At 41.3% G+C, this 22,767-nt stretch overlaps 4 protein-coding genes across 9 annotated transcripts in view; 1 reads left to right on the forward strand and 3 right to left on the reverse strand.

Moving 5' to 3' along the window:
• ACTG1 (actin gamma 1) overlaps positions 1–22,767 on the reverse strand; it is a 234,712-nt gene that overhangs the window by 196,619 nt on the left and 15,326 nt on the right. The window lies entirely within an intron of this gene.
• PDE6G (phosphodiesterase 6G) overlaps positions 1–22,767 on the reverse strand; it is a 62,285-nt gene that overhangs the window by 10,717 nt on the left and 28,801 nt on the right. Inside the window, exon 1 of one of the 2 annotated variants that reach the window (XM_063293420.1) lies at positions 763–854. The exons of the other annotated variant lie outside the window; for it this stretch is intronic. The gene's annotated coding sequence lies outside the window, so the exon portion shown is untranslated. Of the gene's footprint in view, positions 1–762; positions 855–22,767 lie in introns of those variants that run through there. 2 annotated transcript variants of the gene reach the window in all.
• On the reverse strand, positions 4,919–7,776 carry OXLD1 (oxidoreductase like domain containing 1). 4 transcript variants are annotated; one of them, XR_010067207.1, is made up of 3 exons: positions 7,534–7,604; positions 6,701–6,766; positions 5,429–5,501 (listed from the first exon to the last, which is right to left on the reverse strand). XR_010067207.1 is itself a non-coding variant. In XM_063293406.1 (2 exons), exons 1-2 carry the CDS (start codon positions 7,603–7,605, stop codon positions 5,061–5,063), a joined length of 513 nt encoding a protein of 170 aa, XP_063149476.1. In that variant the 5' UTR covers positions 7,606–7,776; the 3' UTR covers positions 4,919–5,060. The 4 variants fall into 4 exon arrangements, 1 of the variants encoding a protein (XP_063149476.1); XR_010067206.1 differs by lacking the exon at positions 5,429–5,501 and adding an exon at positions 5,609–5,732; XM_063293406.1 differs by lacking the exon at positions 6,701–6,766 and having other exon boundaries at positions 4,919–5,501; positions 7,534–7,776.
• On the forward strand, positions 7,765–15,777 carry CCDC137 (coiled-coil domain containing 137). Of its 2 annotated transcripts, none has more exons than XM_063293404.1 (6): positions 7,765–7,933; positions 9,100–9,230; positions 10,308–10,503; positions 11,477–11,559; positions 12,991–13,070; positions 13,349–15,777. In XM_063293404.1, the coding sequence occupies exons 1-6, from the start codon at positions 7,863–7,865 to the stop codon at positions 13,571–13,573; spliced, it is 786 nt and encodes a 261-aa protein (XP_063149474.1). In that variant the 5' UTR covers positions 7,765–7,862; the 3' UTR covers positions 13,574–15,777. The 2 variants fall into 2 exon arrangements, with proteins under 2 accessions (XP_063149474.1, XP_063149475.1); XM_063293405.1 differs by having other exon boundaries at positions 7,807–7,929.

Below are 22,767 nucleotides of genomic sequence, written 5' to 3' on the forward strand. Positions count from 1 at the left end.
TAAGAGGCCATATAAAGCAAGTACTCCTTAGATAAACTTTCTGTCCGACTGGAAGAAGACCCCAAATCCTAGCATGAGCTGCCTTTGAACCTTGATGTCATGAGTGCCGTTGAGCTGAAGACATCAGCGCAATGGCACACATGACAATAGCAAGGAAACAGGGGAAGGGGCTCAAGATAAGTAGCCATCAACTCACAAAGACTGAAGGACAAGAAACAATGGCTAAACGGATCGCGAGGCACACCCAAGCTGTTAGCGCTAACGCAACGGAGATCGCCCAGCTGACAGCAATCACCGGAGGAATAGAGAAACCGATGATGGGCGATCCCGGAACGCCAGCGGGGCCGCAACCCCTCACCTACCGGCAGGACAACGTGTTGGACAAAGGGGGATGACGTAACCGCGAGTGAGGGGGCGCTGACCGGCGCGGGGTATTTAAACCCCGCACCGGCGCGCTCCTGTCACTCTCAGCTTTTTTCCTATACTGTACCTACACTGTGAATAAATCAGAGCCTGTTCCACAGAACCAGTGTCTGAGCATTATTCAGAGGTAGGCAGCGCATGACACTTGATGATTGTGTTTACAAGACAAACAGCAGACTAGCCAAGCACGTTTTTTCCATACTATTTTCTGTGAAACCAGCTAATTTGCATGCCAAGTTTTTCATAGCATGAAGATAAACATTTTCACTTGCTAATGTCTGTCCAATTTGGTGTAAGTTGAATGGCTATAGATGCCAGTAAAAGAGCTGATTGCCTTACCTTAACACGCAGCTTTTTAGATCAAGGGCCACATTTGGCCTTTTAGTAACAGACAAGGGACTGAATTCAAAAATTGGGTAGCTCTAGGAAAAAGTTAAATTAAGACTAAATTTAATTGATCATTTATTTAGACTCAGTTTAATAGTACACTATATGTATGTAATGATTTATTCTTCCTTTCATATTAAAAATTAAAATTCAGGCTTATTACTGTTAGAATTTTTACCAATGACTTATATAACCTAGTTTTTTGGTATTACATGAACCCAAACAAACATTTCCAAGTGTTCCCTTAGACATGGGATTCACCTGGATGCATTTAAGGCAAAACCAGTGTACCTTAATCCTATTTGTTAAAACCTAATTAATTATTAGGAGGAGGGTCAGAATTTCCATTAAAGTAACTGATTATGATGTCTGAAAAGAGTTCAGAGAAAAGAGTTAGGAAGAGAGATATCACAGTTATTATTATTATTATTCTGGCAAGCAGAGCAACTGCAAGGTGGACAGCTTATTTCCCTAGACATGGACAGCAGATGAGACAAACCAACCAAAAATGTCTGAATTCCAACTACCACCTTTATTCTGAAATGGGGTTCATAGATTTTACAAATGAGAAGAATTAGACCATGATTAATTATTCCAGTTAGAAGGAACTGTTATCATGTTAGGATTGCCAGCTTATCAAACTGCTTCTTTGAACAAATTGAGAAGTGGACAACAGCAGGTAAAGTTAGCCTCCTGCTGATTTTTCTTTTCATCTGAAACTCACCCTTCAAGGTGTTCAAGACAGAAAAGTTGATCAAGCTGAGGGGATTTCTTTTTAGTCAGGGCCAATTGTCAGCCATTGCTAGCAAGAACTCGCCTTCCTCCTTTGCTTTGTATGACACAGTAATGAGCATTTGTCCAATCGTATTACAAAAATGCCAGTTCAAGGGTATGTACTTTGGGTTTTGTTTTTTTCCCACCTATAAAGTCAACAGAAGCTCCTGTCTGTAACTTATTCATACGAAATGGTAAGCTATGGTTGGCTTAACTAAAGTGCACTGAATCAACCACCATTGATTAGATTCCTACAATACATTTGGATATAAGTCATGGTGTAGCAACCACAATGGCTGTGTTCAAACATCCTGCTAAACCTTAAGTGGTTTCTTGCATGAATCCAGTCTGTAGCAAGCTCTTCTGGAAAGCAAGAAACAGTTGACTGCAAAGTTATAGCAAACGCGATAGACGGCTAAGATCTCCCAAGGTTATTTTCCACTGTTGGCCCTTTATGGAAAAAAGTAGAGGACAATGAAAGCCATTCATTTCTCTAACCCCTGTCTAATACTGACAATAGAGTGGGTGTAAGGACTTCTTGAATAAAGGTCATGGCTGCCTAACTTGCAGGGGCTAATCAGGCAGAAACCAAAGATAAAGTATTTCCCCGCTATCTGACACCAGATGACACAGCAATGCAAGACCAAACCCAGCTCCCTGGTAAGCAGCGATCATGGCCAGAAAGGTGGCACCTCATCTCCTCTTTGCTACTGTTCAGTTAAAAATAACAGCTGCAGTGTTACAGTTGAGAGACACTGTGGATGGGGCAGGAGAAATATTCCATACCCTTTGGGCCCTGTTTTACTTACCCTTCCATGTGCCATTTCCATGTGGCACTCTGCCTCCTGAGTTTGTGTCCAGAGGTTAACCACAAAACCCATATCCATATTTGGTCAACATGTAAGTCCTGGGATGGTAAGTTAAGAAAGTAACCTTGAGTAAAACTAATTAAAACACTCTGCCTGGAACACAGTTGGACCCATAGACCAAATTCAGATGGCATACTACATCTACCAATAGCCTAGTTTAACAAGCTATATAGCCAATGACTATGAAGAGGCTTATCACCACTACCTCCATTGGCATTCTCCATGCAGACATTCACTACTAAGATCATCTAATGCAGAAATAATTTTTCTTTCCACCTGTTTCCCTCTGTGTAAAACATGAAACACTTGAGGCCTCTTTGAAAATCATTAATAGAAAGTACTTCACATTGATGTGGACTTAATGGTTGCATTCCCAGAATGCAGTTAAGATAAGAGTGCCTAACTAGGGCTACCAGATCAGGCTGCAAAAGCCCAGAGGGTAGCAGAGTTGGGATTTTCTATATCTTGTTGCTGCCATCTACTGGTTGTCTGGATTTTGCAGGGCGAATATGGTAGCCCTACTTTAACCACCATTTATGAACAAACCACAGTTGCTAACATGCTATGCCAAAAGCAAGCTATCCACATTACTAGTTTGCATCTTCTGGGTATCCAGTAATTACTTATTATAACTACTATGCAGGATAGGAGAAAGAAAAAAAGGGACAAGGGAAAAACAAATTTATACTGTAAATTCCTCAGAGTACAGTGTATAGTAATGCATGGGGGTGGGGGGGGGAAGAGTTCTGTAGTCATTTAAGCTCAGTTCCATGCTCAGCTGTGAAGCTCAGTAAGTTAGCTTAGTTCAATTACTCTCAGACTACTCTTCCTCCCAACATTACTGTCTGTGTGTGTGTGACTGGTTTCACCCAGTGTGTTAAGCCATGGTTTACTGAGTAAATGGATGGGTTTGCACAACGTGCTGAAGTCTTAAAAGGCTGTGTGTGTGCTGGATCTACAAACTGTGCTTAGCAAAAACCAAACACCTCATTATCACTTAGTGTAGGTGTGCAAGCCTTGTCTATATACTATGCAGAGGCCTTATTAACTTGGAGAAAAAGCAGCATGTATGTGAAATTAATATTGCTCTATAAAGTGCCATTGCATTAATGCGACTACATAAACATGAAAATCAATACATTTATCAAGGAGAGTACTGCAGATGATGGAATTGTGTGTTCAGTGTGCACCTAAGTGAAAGTCTACATTCTGACATCACAGCACACCAGCACAACCAATATCTGGAAGTAGTCTGTAGTGTACTTTGTGTGTGTATGGTGCCTTTGAGTCAGTGTTGACTCTTGTCAACTGCCTGGACAAGTCCCTGCAGTTTTTTCGGCAAGGTGTTTCAGAAATTGTTTGCCCTTGCCTCCTTCCTAGGGCTGAGAGGGAGGGACTGGCCCAAGGTCACCCCGCTGGCTTCATGCCCAAGGCAGGACTAGAACTTACAGCCACCCGGTTTCTAGCCTGGTGCTTTAACTGGCTCACAGATATAGTGCACATAATCACTATTATTTACCTAAAACATTCCTAACATTCTAAGTGCTATGAAGATATGAAAAATAAGCCTGCTCTTGTTTTCAGCCTCTAAAAGAAATGACAGAAAAGGGAAAAAGCAATGGAACAGCAGCTTCTTCCCTAGAAGAGGCCAGGTTGGCACCCAACCAGCCAGCCATGGGAGTCTTCCTGCGAGCTGGAGGGTACAGCTCTGCAGTGGTCCTTAGTGTCATGGTAAATTGCAAAGGTCAGAGTGTACTTTCCTTCAATTCTGCAGTGCCATACCTGCTGGCAGATGGAATAGAGGTTTGTTTTTACCAGAGAGCAGCAACGTACGCATTTTATAGCTACTCTGCAGTTCTCAGAGTGACTTAGAGTTAGCCCAGGAGCTTTTGCATTTCAGCAAACTGATGGGGGAAGGAGATAAATGGATCCTAAAGGAGTTATCTAGGGTTACAAAGCTCTACATGAACTGAAGGCACAGATACAATAACAAAGCAGAAAGCTAGGTCTGGGCAGTACATAAATAAATCTCCTGGGAATACCTTGCATGTCTGGTTTAGACACAATGCAGGACCATAATGTGGCCTGTTTGTTTCTGGCTTAGCATAATGTATGAACCCAACCTTTAAGACTTAGGGTTATCTAGAAACCAACCATCATAGCTTGTTCAGCAACCACACTGCAAAGGATCCTGGTTCACTGCAGTGAGTGATCCTAGCCTTCTATTAAGAGATGTTGGAATTGAAATTTAGCACATAGTTATGTGACAAAGAAGGGATTCACTTGCTCCTGGCTGCCCATTTAAATCAGAACTCTTTTGCTACAATACTATCCATGAGATCAGTCTGACATTCCAAAAACATGTGAAGCACAAACACAGTTAAAGAAAATAGCAAGTCATACCAAATAATATCCATATAGTTTAAGTAGGTTAAATTTTAAAAGAAGGCAGTAATACAATGATAGACATATGATCATTAGAACTCTTTATATAAAACAAAACGTAACACCTCTTACAGAAAGAGCCATAAATAATTAGGAGTTTTTCCCCTTCAAAATCTCCCATAGTCTGAAGCCATGTACTAAGAGTACATCGGACCAAACATTTCAGTCTTTCTTCATGCGGAGCTTAATTTCCATCTTTAAGAACGCTTTAATATTTTCATCCTGTACGTGCTTCTCCACGGCTGCCAAGGCCTGATCTCCCCCGTCCCTGTAGTATTTCAGAAGCTCTTCTGCATAAGCGATCCAGACGCAGTTGTGGCATCCACTCATACAACAAGTTGTGGGAGGGTGAAGTATTGGGGGGGTGATAAAAGGGTTTCCCGAAGAAGCAGCTTCCTTCTCAGAGCACGACTTGTCCTTCAGGGAAGCAGCGTTTTGGGTGCCGTTACTGCTCTCGGGATTTGCACCGAAGCGGCGCTGTCCGCTGCCTAGTAGCGCTGCAGGGAGCCGCCCTATATTGACTAACCTATGGCAGGATCTTTTCAGCAGGGACAGTGCTGTTGTATCACTATCCTCAGGGCCCCCAGACAGATATATATAGTTCTGGTAAGAACAAAAACAAAATTAAACCCCAATACGCCTATATCCCTCTGCCCCTCTTATCTCCAGGATATCCAACCCATCCTCCAAAATCAAACCAGGTAAAGATGTGACCTACAGGATTTCACTTATTTATCCAGACAATATGTCATGCCTACAAGATCTGGGTTACGTTCCACCTGTGACTTTTGGATCAATATGCAAGCTTCAGCATTTCACTCTCTTGAAGATGCTCTGAAAACAAAAATCAACCAAGTTCTGGTGAGATCCAGACCCTTCTTTTTGATACGTGACCTTTTACATAGAAAGTCGAAAACTATGCAATTAGTAGATTCAAACTGAAAAACTTTTTTACTTGGTATGATAAAGTTGGTTTTGGAATGCAATGTTAAATGGATACTGTAAGCAACATATAGTATATAGAATGCCATTATTTTCTCCAGAATATATCTTGAGCAATATTTTCTTCAATATGGATTTTGATGCATGTTACAATCTAGTTCAGGAAAAGCTCTTGATGGCCTGATTTTATATTAGGCTGGTGGATGCAGCTGAGAGGACATTATTGGTATCTTAGTCCAGTAATTTTTTTTCCCGACAGTGGCCAAGTTAGCTGGAAAGAATAGTGTCACCCCTCTCCTGCTCCCTAGCAAATGGTACTTAGCAGCCCTCCGTTCTGGTCCTAAAGAAAACCTATAGCCATTATGACTAGTGCCACCCACTGACATCTGTATCTTCCACAAATTTGCCAAGCCCTCTTCAGATGTGAACTAAACTAGCAGTTCACCACATCCTGTGGCAGAAAATTTCATATATGTATAAAACATAATTAAACGAAAGCCATATCTAAATAGAGATAGGAAATGGAACCAATTCATATAGTTGTTGCTACTAGAGTGTTTAGGCACTGAAAAATCAGAACAAAAGACCTAAAAGAAAATATATCAAGAATGCCAGAATAATTTGCTGACATTTTGGTTTGTGGTAGTAGAGTTATTGTCTCTGTGTGTGTGGATTTGGGATTTTTTCTTATGCAACAATGCAACTTCCTCTGCTTTTAGTGTTACTGGAGAAGTAACAAAAATTGGAGAAAGATTATTCTCTAATACCTGAAGATGGACTTTACTTTGTGAGGTTACTATTCCTTCTAACTACTAGAGACTGATAATATTGGTTTCTATGTTATTTAGACTAATACATACCCTAAAATTAATCTTAGCTTATGTCAATGTCCTGTTTTTCCTTATTTCTGTTGTTTAAGAAGAAACCTATGGAACAATTGCTACTTTTACAGTTTCATAAAATGGTCTATTGAATACTGTACATTTCTTTTTCACAGAAACTGTGATAGCATGTAGCTTCCAACCTGGTGTGTCCAGATAGCTCAGATCCTTTACCACTGCCTGCAATGGCTGGGACTGATAGGAATCAAAATTCAACACATCAGGAAGGCATCTGGTTGCCTAGTCCTATTCTAGAAGCAAGTCATAAAGCAGTTTGTTTTTGGCACACTGTGTGGTTATGATACCAAGATAATTTCTTTTTTTCCCCCTCTACTTTGCTGAACATCCAGCACTGATAAAGAATCTGCAGAACTTGGAAGCCTGATCATTATTTTGGTACTCTGATTAATCCTAATGAAAATACTGACTTCAAAGGACCTTAGAATCAGAAATTATTATTAATCTTTTTTAGCAAGCATTTAAAGTTTAGTTGGGGGCAGGCTAATCTCTCCTTGAACACTGGAGCTACTTCACAGGAATTTTTGATCCTCGGGCTGTTAGGCTGAGGACACCTTGACTCCGTTCCAAATAAACATAGCTAAGATCAGGCATTTAAATTGTAAGGACTGGTTCAAATAAAATAAACCGTAATGAGCTTGTTTAATTGAAGATGAGCGGGTCGTGTGAATGTAACCATTGTGTTTTATTTGATAAACAAGCAACCCGCGGCTTAGCGTTTTGTGTGAACACGACTAAACTCTGTGTTGGCCCAACTGATTTTGCCCACTAATTCCCCCGGCTAAAGTTCTCACCTGCCCCGCTTCTGATGTGCCAAAAGTCCCCGCCAACCTGCGACGGCAGCGGAAAACCCCCAAATGCAACATTTTCCCGGATGCCTTTAGGCAACTACGTCTCCTTCGACGCCCGCCGGGAGTGACGACTCCCTCATCCAATAGCAACCACGATTCTGCCCCAACGTAATTCCGAAAGAAGAGGCGAGCTGGACCAATTGGAAAGTGCTGCTGGGCGGGGAAATTGGCGAGGCACACGGTGGAAGTAGGAGGCTAAAGGAGGGCGTACGCAACGGAAGACTGAAGTGGGAAGAGATCGCGGCACGTGGGTGGGCTTGCCAGCAAGAGCGATGGGCAAAACGGAGAAGAAAGTATCTATGGCTTCCGCTGCTCCGCGGAAGGGGCTTCTCCCCCGTGGTAGGTCTGTATCTCCGGTGAGCTATATTCTGTGCAATTTAAAGCGCTTTGCTTACGCTGTATCAGTGACAGGTAAAACAACCCTGTAGGGTTGGCCGTTTTATTACCATCTTTACTCACTTTTCACTCAGTCATAATAGCGGCTTTTTTAAGGCTGCTCAATGAATGTAGAACTGATTGGGATTTTGACTGGCTCCTGCTTGATTCGGCACTTGTATTCTTTGCTCTAACTCCACATTCTCTCGGCCCAACCTGCCTCACAGGGTTGTTGTGGGGAAAATAGGCAGGAGTATTAGGTATATTCGCTGCCTTGAGTTTTATATATAAAAAGTCGGGAAGAAATAATAATAATAATAATAATAATAATAATAATAATAATAATAAACTTTCTCTGCCTTACTAGCATTTTTTGTGTTTCCAATGGCCTTAGTGATTGAGAATTCTGGGAACTGAAGTCTACTCCATCATAATCTGTGGAAGGTTGCTGTGATTTATCCTGCTGATTTGCCAGCAAAATTAAGATTGCCATATGTTATACCTCCTCTCCCAGTGCAAACAAGGGAAATGTTTATAGTTTTCTTCACTGCTCCACTTCTGTGCTGGGGGGGTGGAATTCAGTGTGGAGTGTTGTGCATTATATAACTGCTGAGGGATGCAAGAGGTCAAAGAGATGTGCCACCACACGCCCTTCAGTTACCTGTGAGAGACACATGGTGAAAAGGGGGAGCATTTAATTAGATTGTAAGCAGTAGCAATTAGGTACCATCTTTATGGCATATTCTTCCTTCATCCCTTTGTGGAGAGAAATAAATTATTAACAGTTTTTTAAAGTTATGGTAGATTAACATGCATTTTCAACTACTGAGGATGCTGACTGTGCTTAAAAGAAGATGTAGGAAGAACATCTCTGGTGAGCACTGAAAGGCCACTTTAAACATGGGACTTGCTACAGTACTAATTCAGACTAATATAGGTGCTTCCAACAGCTTCTCATTCATTCTACTGAATGAGGTTGTTGAAATTGCAGAGCAAGATACAAAAATGTGAAAGAAATGCCTGCTTTTGTCATGGAGAGTTTCTTTAATTTAACCTAAGATAGATTGTATCAATTTGTAGTTGATAGTAATGTTAGCTTTACCATCATCTCTCCCTCTTTTGTTTTAATTTTAGCCATAAGAAGAAAAAAGCAAATTCAAAACCAGATTGCCTGAATGAGCAAGAGATTCCATATCGGTTGCGGGAAATCATGAGGAGCCGTGATGAACTAAAAAACCCCACACGCAAGAAGAAAAAGAAAGCTGGTAAAAAGCAGCTTTAAGTCGTGTATTCATTAGCCATTCCAGCAGCTATCCAGAAATTCTGGGAAGTGTCGTCTTGGCAACTCTCCTGGATGGTACTAGTTTGAGGCAGTCTGCCTTAAAAGGGGTTCTTTTATCAGAAGGGTGGCGGACTCTGGGACCCCAGGGCTGCATAATCCTCAGGCTCCTTTTTGACCCCTCTCCTTAAGCTCTCGGTTACTGCACCGAAAATCAGTGGAACAATTTCTCAATGCTTTGAGAAAGAAAATGTATGAAAACTCTAGGGTATGCCCTAACGTAGCTTAAAGCAATTTAAAAAACAAAGAAAATTCCCATTTCCTGCAACAAAAGAACACTTTGAGGAATTCAAGCAAACATGTTGATTCAAACCACGTGTATGGCTTTGTCTACCCATTTTGCCTCAGAGCTTGCCCTCGCAGCCATCAGCCCTCTAAACGACAATAATAAAGAGGCTGCTAACCTTCAATACCTAACCCTAATAAATTTAGATAAATAAACCCACCACTGCTTTGTCGTAGTATTGCATGCACACATACTATATTTGTGTAAGGTCGCAACTCTTCTAAGCTTGCGTGGAAGGTAATACTTCCTGGAAGGATAAAATTTGATTGAATAAATAAGTAAGTACTGGCCACAGACTATTCTTTTGCAAATCCATTTTCTTTTGTGGCCAACATTTCAGTCATGCACTTAGGCTGAGGATTTCCAAATGCTTGCTGTCAGTGGTTCTCTAGTAACCAACATGTACAATGCAAGTATGTGCCATATCTAATCAGTACTATATTGGTTGCTCTCTAGTTCTGCTCAGTGGCCATAAAATCATGGTGCTCTACACCTAGAGAAATCCAAGGTGGCTGGTTAACAGCATAACACCCTTTTCCTACAGATCCTAGAAAATTGATTTTAAGCGGTATTCCAGGTTGGTTTGTTGCCAGATAACTCTATTTGCTCAGCTAGGTATCTTGCAGTGTGAATAGGTTAGGGCTGTATCTGTTCTCTATAATCTCTCTGAAAGTTGCTGGGCGGACTAGGATTCTAACGTCCATATTTTTGTCCCAGCAAATAAGCAGAGGCCTCAGTCAGAGGGTGACATACCAGTACCGAAGTTCAGGAGGCGGCAAGGGGAGACGGAATCCTCATACACCAGACGCATGGAGCAGGAGGTTCAGCATGTGCGCTTTCTCACTGAAAATCAGATACAGCGTGAGCCTGAGAAAGTGATTCAGGTCCAAGAAAAATCGCAGAGGAAAAAAGAGTTAAGTCTGAATTTGCAGCCCTTGAGCTAGGGCACGATGCAGTCTGGAAGCTTGATTCTTGAGATGTATTTCATTGATAACCCAATTTTCCTTATTTCACCTTCACAACAACTCCAAGTTAAGTTAAGAGGTCCTTCTTGGCCAACATCATTTACATTTTGATCAAATAGGGGATTTTCCCATGTCACTGTCAGTTTCTATAGTCCAGCCTTTCTCAACCTTTTGACCCTGGGGGAACCCTTGAAATATTTTTCAGGCCTCGTGGAACCCCTGCACATGCCGGCTCAAATATAGGCCAGAAGTTACAAAATTATTCGTTTCATGTGTAGGCCTGTATATAGTGGTCTTAAACTTAAAATAAGGAATGAAACCTATCTCTTTAATGTGAAGTTGCCTGAGTTCGAAATAATTTTTTAAATAAATCGTGATCTCCCAGGGAACCCCTAGTGACCTTCACAGAGCCCTGGGGTTCCACGGAACCCCGGTTGAGAAACCTTGACCTAGTCACTAGGCCACACGGGTTATCACTGGCATTTGCTCACCAAATATAAAATTAACCCGAGAACTAGCATGTGAGGATTCCATCCTCTGGGAACTCTTGAGGGAGGTTCCATTTAGGGGAGGAGGAAATGAGTTGGTTATTAACAACAACGTCTCTTCTTCCTCCTCTGTGCCCCAGCTCTGCCCTGTTCTTTTGGTTAATAGTAGCAGGTCCTTTCTGTCTGGGATCTCTTTTGTCAGCCTGATTCTGTAGCAGTTAAGCCAGCAGTACTTCCTGCGAACTGCAGTGGAACTTAGCTCCAAGTTTATATGCCTAGCACAACATCCTTCACTGGTTAGAGGATGTGTTGCTGCTTCTCCCTGTATGGAGAGCTTTGTGGCTTTTTTATTTCCAAGTCTGGCTGTGAGTGGTTCTTCTTGACAGCTCTGGAAATTTTTATATCCTTAGTTTAACAAAGCCTGTTTCTCTAGATTTCAGAAGAAGAAGCTTGAAAAAATCCGTAAGCAAAAAGCAGAGAAAAAAGTGGCAATGCTTGAGAGGGACCTTCTCAAAGGTAGGGAAATACTTGTGCCTACAAACCGCTGCTATGGCCTTTTAACATTTTTGCATCATTGTGGATGCTGTTGCTTTCAAAGCTTTCTCTGAAGAGTTTAATGCAGAGTCAGGATGATGTGGACAGAGATGCTCCTTCAAGAACTTGGGTCCCAAATCACTTAAAGCCCTCAGTGTGGTAACTTTCATCCTGACAAGCAAATGTGGAACCAGTGTTTTTTTCTTGAGAAAATGCTGTATGTAACATGGCTGCATTCAGGGAAGTGCGTCAGAATTTTGGTATACAAGGACTAGGTTTACAAATTGCACTAAGCTATGGTTTTGTTAAATGGTGTGTTGAATAAACCACCATTGATTGAATCTGCCCAGCATGCTAAACTGCAAGCCCTGGTTTATAAATTACAGTGTCCAATTTTACACAATACACCAAGTGAATAGCTTTAGATGATAAGATTGATTTGATTCTTTGTTAACGGTCTGCGGCTTTGTGCTTTGGCCCCCCCCAAAATGGACAGCTGAATCAAAATCTATTCCAGCAGAAGCTTCTGCAGATACAAGGAGCTGCTGGAGCTGCACATCACAAGCACTGTGTAGGCTGGAAGAACAGAAGCAGTCTGTATGGCAAACCACCTCTTGTAATCTGCTCGAAAGGAGGATAATTTTTTTAGTGACCCACTAGTGTGCTTCAGGTAGTTATCAGCCTCATCTTGCCAGAGTACCAATCTTACAGAATGTGCTGGCTTCTGCATCACTTTCAAAATTACTGCTGTAGATTTCAGCACTTTGTTATGAAGAAACCAAGTTCCTTCTAGGAGAGAGATTTATGTTCAGCTGATTTCTGAGACACGAGTCAGTTGCATCGCTACTGGAGCTTAGTAGACTTGCTTATTGCAGAAGAGCGTGGTGATACGGAAAGCATAGAGCTGCTTGATTCCTTCTCGTTTCTCTTAGTTTCAAAGAGTGATCAATCTGCAGGGTGGCTCAACTTTTGTCCCAAAGCACAATATGAAAGAGAGATCCTGTAGTGGGTAATAGAATCACGGATGGGTCACTGAGAATAATGGGTAGAATCACTGAGAACAAAGGACGAAATGAAACATGACATGACCCACGTACAAAGGGCAGGCACTGTGATGTCACAGCACAAGTTCCATCAAGTCTGATTTTTGGGGGGGTAGGGTATAATTGTTTTACCTTTTATGTTTTTATCAGTTACTGTTGTTAGCCACCCAGGGTTATTGTATATAAGATGTGTGGCCATGAAAGTATTTTAAATAAATACCATCTTTTTGTCAGGTGGCTATGGCTAGAGGGGATTTCAGGCTTAAGTTTGGTTGTTTGTGGGACATAATGAAAAAAGCATGTTGAATTATTTTGGAGTTGTCTCTGCAACTATCAGATTTGGAATTACCTTCTTCCCATTCCCTTTTAGACACAGTAAAATTTGGAGAAGTTGCTCTCCAGCCCCCCACCCTTACAGTGAAACCCAGGAAGAGTGTTATTAAAGACAAGGTACGTTATTTTATTGAGCAGAGTTCCAGTTCTATCTCCTAATTTTGCCACTGACCATGCTTGCCCCTATTTTTGCAGGGAAAGATTTTACTTGATCAGCAAAGCTCAGAATAGATTACTGACTGGTGTTAACAATATTATGTTAAGCTAACTGTTCCTAGGATTTTTGATTTTAGACACCCTCTTCTTAAAGCTGGTTCTCTTCAGGATCATTCTTGGATTCAATCCATATCACTTTTCCTCTTCATGTTTCTCCACTAACTTCTCTTATCTTCCAGGGTGATCAGAGGAGGCAACTTCTGCTAATGTCTCTTTTGGGATCTGGTAGAACCACCACCATTAAAAAATCAGTCCATGCCTCTCTTGCTCGCCAAAGGATCATTCAAGAGGAGAGGGAACGGGTTGTCCAAGCCTATCGCAATATAAAGAAACGTAAGCAGCAGCAGCAACAGCTGTTGAATGAAAGCTTTCTTGCTATGGACAAGCTAAAGAAACCAGTCTGAGTTGATGGAACAGTTTTATTGTTCTGAGAAACACACTGCTGTTGCAGACAATTGTAGAACGGCAGCCAAGTCTACTATCTTTCTCCTTTCCAGTTTGAATGAGAGTACCCAGCAACACAGATAAGCAAATTAACAGTTGAGCAATATGAATTTACATACATCAGTTCTGTGAGCAGACCAAATTCTTTAAAAAGTGTTTCTAGTAGCCCAGTTTCAGAACTACATTCACAGTAGACCTTGCAACGTGAAAAATGCATGCATCACATTTGCTACTTCCAAAGGATTAGTTATTCAGGTTGTCTACAAGAATCAGAACCAGCTTTCAGGCAGCTTAGTTCTCAAATTGGTTTTGATGTTTCTTAGAAAGCTTCTTGCGATGGCGAAGAAAACTGTTCTCTGGTTGGACATTGCAGTCTTCTTGGCAATTTATTGTAGTGTATTTGTGTTTTCCCCATGACCCACCTGGCTTACAGAAAAAGTGAATGTGAAGAACCTAAAAGATCCAAACTGGGTCTCTCCTTGGAGTTTTGTTGCCAGTTTCTGAATCAAAGTCAGAGATGTGCTGAGTGGATTGGGCCACCTGCTCCAAGAAAATGTTACTAGAGACAGATGAATTGGATTAAAATATGTTTCTACACCAAATATATCTTCTTGCTAGTTTTGCTGGCTCTCCTATCATCCCAACTAGAAACTTCTTGTGCTACTCTAGTTGTAAAGAAAATGATTTCCTTGCAGAAGAGAAATGGGGCTGCTGCTCCAGGGCAGCTGCTGTATGGACACCCTCCGCTGAATACCAGCAAACACTTTGGTTGGAGGGAAGTCCCTAAGATAAGCTAAAGTGGGAGGTACACTTCCTTGGCAGAGGTTTTAAGGTGAAGTGGAGGAAGCAGCATGCTTGTTTTGCAGAGAGTTTGGCCCAAGTTTACGATAAAAGGGAAACAATTGTGCCATCCTTCCCCTTTCCCTTCCAAATCCTGGTGCGGTTGTACAATAACAAGAACATGTATTGGCAAAAAACAAATGAACTTAAATGGAGAAATAAAGTGGTACTGCTGTGCCCAGCAGCCGTCACCATGTATTCTTGAGTCTACAAGCCAAAGTTATTTTAAAAGTGTTGTGAAAGATGACTTAAAAAAAACAAACAAGAAACCAGGTGGATATTTGGCAGGGTGATGTTCTCAGGGAAAAGGTGGTTGGCAAAGTGAGGTGGCAAAATTTTGAATGGTACAGAAAAAGCAGCATTAGTTGTATTGGTTGATTGAAGAAGGGAAAAAATCTAAAATCCTTACCCTAGAAATACATTTATTAAGATCAGTATTGCATTGGGCAAGATTTTCGGGGGGGGGGTGGTTGGTCCTAAGGAAGATATTGCTATAGTGGGCTTTGGGTGTGCAACACAGATTTGTCAGTAGATGGCAGGATTTGTATGCAATGAGGAATTCCTTTCTTAAGCAAGCTCTTTCTCTGGAGGGACCTTTTGTCTTTATAATGAATGAGTGTGGTACAGAGAACATCCTGTGGATATTTCCTACAGATTCTCCCTGCAGCTATCTGTAGTTTTGACTGAGCACCTGATGTTCCAGGATAATGTCCTGGTAAAATCTTTTTAAGTATTCTTCTGATGTCTCTGTGTTTATGGTATAGGTTCTAGAAAGTATGTACTTTTACTGTAGTCTGATTGCTCCACTCCTTTCAGCTCTCTGCTGGGGACTGATCTTTATTAGATTTCTCAGCTTATCCTTGAGATTTCTAAAACAGTTTCTACCTTCAGTATATTTGGAAAGCTGTTTACGTGGGTGAGCACCTTGACTCTTTGAGGCGTGATTGTGCCTACCATGCTACAGCTTGGAAGCAGTTCCCGTCATCTTCACTGTCACATAGTAAAAAGTGAGCATTCTAAAGAAAGCAGCCTGGTGGCACAGTGTTATATAGCATCTAATTGTGTTTGGTGGGGCCACCTCCATCAGTGAGTGTACAACTGCCAGTTGGTGTTACCATTTTAAGAAAATAAAAGAAAAAGGATGCTCTGTTTGTTCCCCCAAACAAGATTGAAAATCGTTAGGTTGGGTTTTTTTGTGGGTAGGTTATTTTAATGAAATATACTAATAGGCTTTAACAGGACTTTTGTTTAGAGAGAATTCTGTGCAATCTAAAAAAACCTGCAATCAAAATATTCTAATAAAATGTGAACCTGTTGAACAGTTTTTGACTGTGTGTTCTTAACTTTGTCATGAAGTAATTGGCTTAAGAGGTAAATTTTTAAAAATGTGGATGCTTAACAGGGAACTTAACAGAGGGAGATCCAAATTTGGAATAAGGAGGACTTGCCAAATATCTCTGCTTTGCTGTATGCCTAAGGCTGGAGCCTCAGCTGTTTGTAGGTAGGGATAAATCCCATTTATCTTTGGGATACTTGTCAGTTGCAAATAAGTAATGCTGCAGAAGTTAAAGGCTGAAGGATATCTTACCCTGATGAACCACCTACTGTAACAGATCTGTCCTTTGGGTTCCATAAAAAGAAATAATGTAGGCAGAATGAATTCCTACAGTTCATTTTCCCATATACTTAGGCATCTCAAAAACGCAATGGATAAGTTTTTCCTAATGGACTGAAATTTATGGGTATATTGTGGAGGTTTTAGAAGAGAACTTGTGAGGTGGTTGGTGTTAGAGTTTGCTGGAAAGCATTTGGCCTGAGAGATCAGAAAAAACACCAGGCATTTCTATAAAAATAAATGTATTTACAGAAAGCATAAAAACAAACAGTTTCATATCCAGATATCCTGGATAGGCACAAAAGCTTTACAAGCTCATATTTACAAGCTCAGACACACACACACATGCTCTGAGTAGGACTGGAAGGAAGGCTGTGTAAAAGGAAACTGAAACAAGTCCAGGCAAGCTTCCTCTAGGCAAATCAGGAGCTTTACTTTATATGGTCATTCTTCTCACACCCAAAACTGAGGATACTTAAGTTTGACCTGTTCACCCTGCCAGAGTGATTTGTTACCATAGTAACTTAATTGGCTTCATCCTTGCAAAACAAGGAAATACCAACAGTTGGAGGGGAGAGGGAAGAATCCCTACAAGAAGACAAACTCTGTGAAAAATGGTTCAAAGTGCCTAAATTTGGATAGATATTCTGGAAAGCTGAATGAAAAGTAATAATGTCATCTTTTAAAAACTTTTTAGAAGCACTGTACCTTTTCAGCAGGTCTTCTCTGCCAGTTTTACAATCCAAGCAATGTCCCCTTCAGAAAAGGAAGAAGATCCTCTCCCCGCCCCCCATCACCAAGAACCATTTTCTGCCTTACTCTAACTGGTGGCTAAGCATATAGGACAAGTTATTAGCTGAACTTGTCTGGGGTCAGAAGATGGGTCTACTTAACTCTTGGATGGGAGTCCACCTGAAAATGCCAGTGCCATGGCCTAGTTTGGGAAATTGAAAAACCGGTTCCATGCTATTTCAGAGGAAACAGCATGGATGTTTCATTAGATGTCCATGAAGTCACCAGGAGCTGGGTTGCTAATGGCAAGAAGGAAGGTAGGGCAGTAGTTTCAGAGCCTTCCCGACATTTAGGCACTGCTTTTAAAACAAGCGGCCCCACAAATTTATCCTGAAGGTTGCGTTGTTCTTTTGATAGTTTTTAATAATGCATTCTGCCTTAAAATTTCAGCACAAGTTTATGACATTCTAGATGTGTCAATGCTATCTTTTATCCTTGCTGCATTCTTCAAGCGCCAGTATTTTCTAGTTTCAGATGAATGAAGGGTTCCTTTTCTTTTTCTACGATTGTCTGAAATCTAATGAAGAACTTAAGGCAGATATGGGAGGTATTTTTCAAGCTGTTCTTGCTAAATGTTTTGTTTGAATATCGGGTGTCTGAGCTGGATTCTATTTGTACAGGTAACAGAAGTGTGCTGTTTGCTATTTTTCCAGTCTGGGTTACACAGATTGTGGTTCTGTATGTTTGCCTTAAGCTCTTTTCAAGGAGAAGCTGTCTTCTCGTGCAAAGTTTCCCTTCTTCCCCCACCCTCACCCCTTTTATGGCTGAAGTTGTAGCTTGAGGGCATGTTCAGAGCAGCAGTGTCAGTGATTGTCAGGAGATACAAATGTACGTTAAGATGGGGATGTGTTCTGCAGAAGGAGTCTAAAAAATCCGTGGGTGTCTAGCAAAACTGACAGGTGGCATGGAAGAGTAAATGAAGCCGGTTTCCTCTATGATCACATGCAATGGGCATCTCTAGTCACATGGGAAATGCACATGCCAGAAATAAATTATGATCCCTGTTTCATACAGGACACTGTTATGAAAGTGCAGTTTGAAATTCAGGCAATTCTTCGTCTTTAATCTTGAGAGAATTTTTTATTTCAGTGAATAAACGTTGGCTCATGGACCCATATCTGCTGTCAGAAATGATACAGTCTGGAAAGGACTTTCTCACTCCATCTGTTGTCGGTTTGACTTGGATCTTCAAAATCAGTGTGGCAGGGATCTGGATTTAGAGTCCTAAACTTATGCTGTATGCTACTTGACCTGTATTCAGAACGTGAGATAGCAAAAATTTGTTTCAAATTCTTCCCTAGCTACAGTGTTACCTAGTTTCATCCTGGGCTGCTTCCCTTTCAGATGAACCTGTCTTTGCAGGGTTGGTTGCTGGATTAAAAATGGGACCTTTGCAGGTACTAGCTTTTTAAGTTATTTAATCTGTAACTATAACCAACAACACCTGGATATTGTAATCTATAATATAATGTGTATACAACAGAAATATAGTTTAGAGAAAAGGCAAATTCCCCTGGCTCCAGCGTTAAGTATAGTCTCCTTCAAGCAAGGATGTAGGTTTCTTGGCAACAATGTGAAAGTGATTTGCCGTATCTTCTCCTTGGATTTTTTTCCTAATATCATCTGTGGCCTCCCATCTTGATACTAGCCAGGGCTGATCCTGCTTAGCTACTTAATACCAGCATGTGCTGCCACATAGATTCATTTGTAAGGTGTTGCAAAAATGGCTGTAATTCCTGCTTTTAATGAGCAGTGACCACCAATGGTGATCTTCATCTTTATTCATGGAACCAGAGAGACAATTCCAAACTCTTGGAATAGGATCAAATTACGATCATAGTGGTACTGGGATTTGCGTCCACATTGGCCATGACTTACCTCCCTTATGTTCCAGAGCAAATTTGAAAAATCCAAAGTGGGATTTTTAGTCTTTCATGCCATCATTCTCCATGTTTGCACTTACCGTATAGACATTGTAGGAGAGCCATGTTAGTTTTGGCAGCAAGAAATCAGAAAGAATCTGGTAGCACCTTTTCTGACCAACACATTTCATTAAAAGGCATGTGTGTTCATGAGCTGCAGCTCACTTCATCAGGTTCATAGAGAAGCTAGACTGATGTAGGATTTAAATTGGGATGAGGTAGGAGGAAGGGAGGAGAAGACAGGTTGTTTGTGCAGATGCAGGTTACATGCGAGACAGATTACAGTTTAAATCCCACATCAGTCTAGCTCAATGTTTCTGAACCTTGGCCACTTTCAGATGTGTGGACTTCAACTCCCAGAATTCCCCAGCAAGAATTCTGGGAGTTGAAGTCCACATATCTGAAAGTGGCCAAGGTTCAGAAACAATGGGCTAGCCATTCTATGCATCTGAGGAAGTGAGTTGTAGCTCACTAAAGCTCAAGTTTTTAAATAAAATTGGTTAGTCAGAAAAGTCTCTACCAGACTCCTGATTTTCTACTTCCATATGTTTGAGTGGAGAGGCAAGCTGTCCCAGACTAACTCAGTATGCAGACACCAGGTGCGCACTGAAAAAAGTGAAAGGGCAGTTGCAAAACAACACAGCATGCAATGCAAATTAATCACATGCCAGACAGAAACAAAGAGCCAACTCTAAATTTTAATATGCCCTTCAGAAAGACGTTCCCTCGTGTAGAACTCTCTCTAGAGTTTCCCAAACTATGAGGTGCACTTCCCTTGGGGAGGTGCAGACAGTCCAGGGGAGGTCTGAAGAACCTCTTTGTTACATTGTTACCATAAGTCCACCTTACCCATTGTATTGTTTTCATTGCTCATTTGGTGTTTGGGTTTTTAAGGGAGGTGTGTACATTAGGATGGGAAGTGTGATGGTAGAGCAGCCTTTCTCAACCTTTTGACCCTGGGGGAACCCTTGAAATATTTTTCAGGCCTTGGGGAACCCTGCACATTCAGGCTCAAATGTAGGCCACAAGTTAAAAAATTATTGTATTCGTTTCATGTGTAGGCCTGTATATATGCATTAACAGTGTTCTTAAAAATAAAGAATGAAACTTACCTCTTTAATGTGAAGTTGCCTGAATTTTAAATAATTTTTTAAATAAATTGTGATCTCCCAGGGAATCCCTGGTGACCTCTTGTGGAACCCTAGAGCTCCATGGAATCCTGGTTGAGGAACCCTGCTTCAGAGGTCTTTCTGTAGGGTTAGGGATGGACACTTGCATTCTAAAATGCTGTAGAATTTGCTGCATGAGCTGCTAGTGACCTGAGGAGCAACCTGGTGGAAATGAGTCCACCCAACATCTCACTGTACCATTTTTGAGGACTTTGGAATCTTCTGGGAGGTACATATGGAGCATCTCCTCATTTTATCTTCACATCAGCCTGGTGAGATAGATTGGGTTGAGAGAAAGGGACTGATAAAGGTCATTTCCTGATGTCCAGATTCACATGGGGACTTTAATTTGGGTCACCTTAGCCCAGTTAGCTCAGCATTAACTGTTACATCTCATTAACGGTGATAGCTGTTCCAGGCAAAGTTTCTGAACATATATAGAGTGGAGTTCCCACAATGTAAACATCTAAAATGAGGAGGCATGAACTTGAAGGGAAGGGATATCCTAGGGCTTCTGGTTTTTAAAGAAAATTATCTCTCCTGGGAAAGGCCAAATAATTAGTATTAATATTAACCTATTATTAAGCTTTCTTTAAGGACTCCCATTTCAACAAGGAAGTTAAACAGAGTGCTCAATCTCTCCCACTGAATTTAGTGGTGCTTGAAATCCAGCCCAACGTAAGCATTTGTGACATGCTTAGTATTTCCTTTGGGTAAGAGAAAGCTATAAATAAGTAAGTTGTTGCTTGTGGAACACATTTCCATGGGGACATTGAGAAGGCCAACAGCACATATTTGGAGTACTTTTATGGAAGTGTTTGGTAGCAACATCAGGCTGCTTGCTGTTTGAACCTGTTGCCAGCTTAGGAGATGGGTTTCCAACACCCCCCTCATTATTTTCCGTTGGTGAACTTCTTGCACAATCTATAGCTAGCTAATGGCCTGCTGGTCTGCTGAGTCTTTGTTTGCCTTCACTTGCAGCTGTCCCTTCTCCACTATGCTCAGCAAACACATTTCTGCTGAGGCAGAAAAAACAAGGGAATTGCTGCTTTATTAGGCCTGTGGATGGAATATGTTCAACAGGCTATTGCAGAAGCTCCATTCTGATGGCAGAAGATCAGAAAGCAGGCAGAGCCGTGAAGAACCAGGACGTTTCTCTAGAAGGATCAGTTTTAAATCAGGTCCTAATCTGTGTGCTAGGCTCCCATCCCATCTTGAAACAAAGGATTACATTTAGAGAAATGCTGGTCCACCCTAAGGCATGATATTCACTGGCAAGACTAAACCAAGATCCATAACTTCAATCATGAGAAATTCAGCAGCATTGAAATGGCTGACCATTGTCTCCTAACATGAGCGTTTGCCAGCAGGGGATTGGTTCACTGAGTGCATCTGAGAGCAGAGGGAGAGAAATAATTCTCCACACATGACCTAAAAGGAATAATAATTTTAAACTTCCTATAGGGAGCTAGTCTTTACAAACCCATCCAGTTAATTTCTTTGGTCACAGAAAAATTGTAAGGTCTAGAGGCCTTGAAAGGAGTGCTTTACCTTTCCATGAACCCTGGATTGCCTGCCCCACTTTCCAAGTCTAATTCCACTTTTAAGAATCTTATTATAATCTGGTTGAATAATCCTCCAAACTAGACTTGGCTTCCCACTGTTAATTTTGCATTAAATAATGCTTCTCAGCACCCCTCAGGAACAAAGGGATTTAGTTTTTACGTTTGTGGCCTTTCAGATTGAGTCTGCTTCCAAGGGCAGAGTGCTCATAAGAATTCAAGAAAACCTGACACCAGAAAAACCTTGTGTTGGCTGGTTACTGTATGGGTGTCATCCAAGGCAAGCTGCTCTGCAAAATAATTCTGGAAGAAGTGGATTGATCATGGGCAGTCAAGGACTGGCTTTTCTCGATTTCTTTCCTTTCCTTTTCTTTGTGTTGTTATCACTGTTGTTAGCCACCCAGAGTTGTGTGCTACAAAATGGGTGGCCCATATAAATTTAAATAAATAAATAAATAAAGGACTCCAGATTGAAAGCTCAGTTAGGATTACTGATGCACTGAAGGCCTGCTCGTAAGCATGCAGGGCGTTGTGAGATGTTCTGTTAAAAGGAATGTGGTTAGAAATTTCTGTAGAAAACCATGTGTGCAAGTAGGTCAGGTTTCCTTGTCTAAAGACTTGCATTTTGCAGAGCTGATCTACCACCTCCCCATGGGAATAGGGTTTTTTTTAAAAAAGGGCACTCCTACCCTCGCTGAGGGAGTGTCAAGTAACAGAACTTTTCTAGCTTTTCTTTAGATTTGCTTTTTAGTGTGTGAAACTGGCCACTTTATGGATTAAGTGGTGCCATGCTTTGTTCATAATGAGGACGTCCTCCTAGTCAGGCAAGACCTTTGCAGAGCAGTAACACCACCCTACTTTTTCTTCTCCACACCTTCCACTGAGTACCAAGTACTTGGAGCAATTAAGAACGTATCTCCTTCAGATACCGAATTTGGGTGATAAATTCTAACAAATGGAAATATAATAGAGACACCAACAGATACCAATAAGCATTCTCTGCATAACTCCAACATTTACAGTAATATATTATTAAGAAAAAAATGCTTGTCCAAAATGTGCTGCCCTGTCCCCTGCCAGAATCTCCAGTAGAAACCAAACATTTCAGTAGTCATAAAACATTACCACAGTTCGTTGCCCTGCTTTCACTACTTAGAGAGCCAGTCTGGTCTAGTGGTTAAGGTGCTGGGCTAGAAACCAGGACACCGAGAGTTCTAGTCCCGCCTTAGGCATGAAAGCTGGCTGGGTGACCCT

This window comes from Candoia aspera, chromosome 2 (genome assembly GCF_035149785.1).
Source record: "Candoia aspera isolate rCanAsp1 chromosome 2, rCanAsp1.hap2, whole genome shotgun sequence".
Classification (NCBI taxonomy): domain Eukaryota; kingdom Metazoa; phylum Chordata; class Lepidosauria; order Squamata; family Boidae; genus Candoia; species Candoia aspera.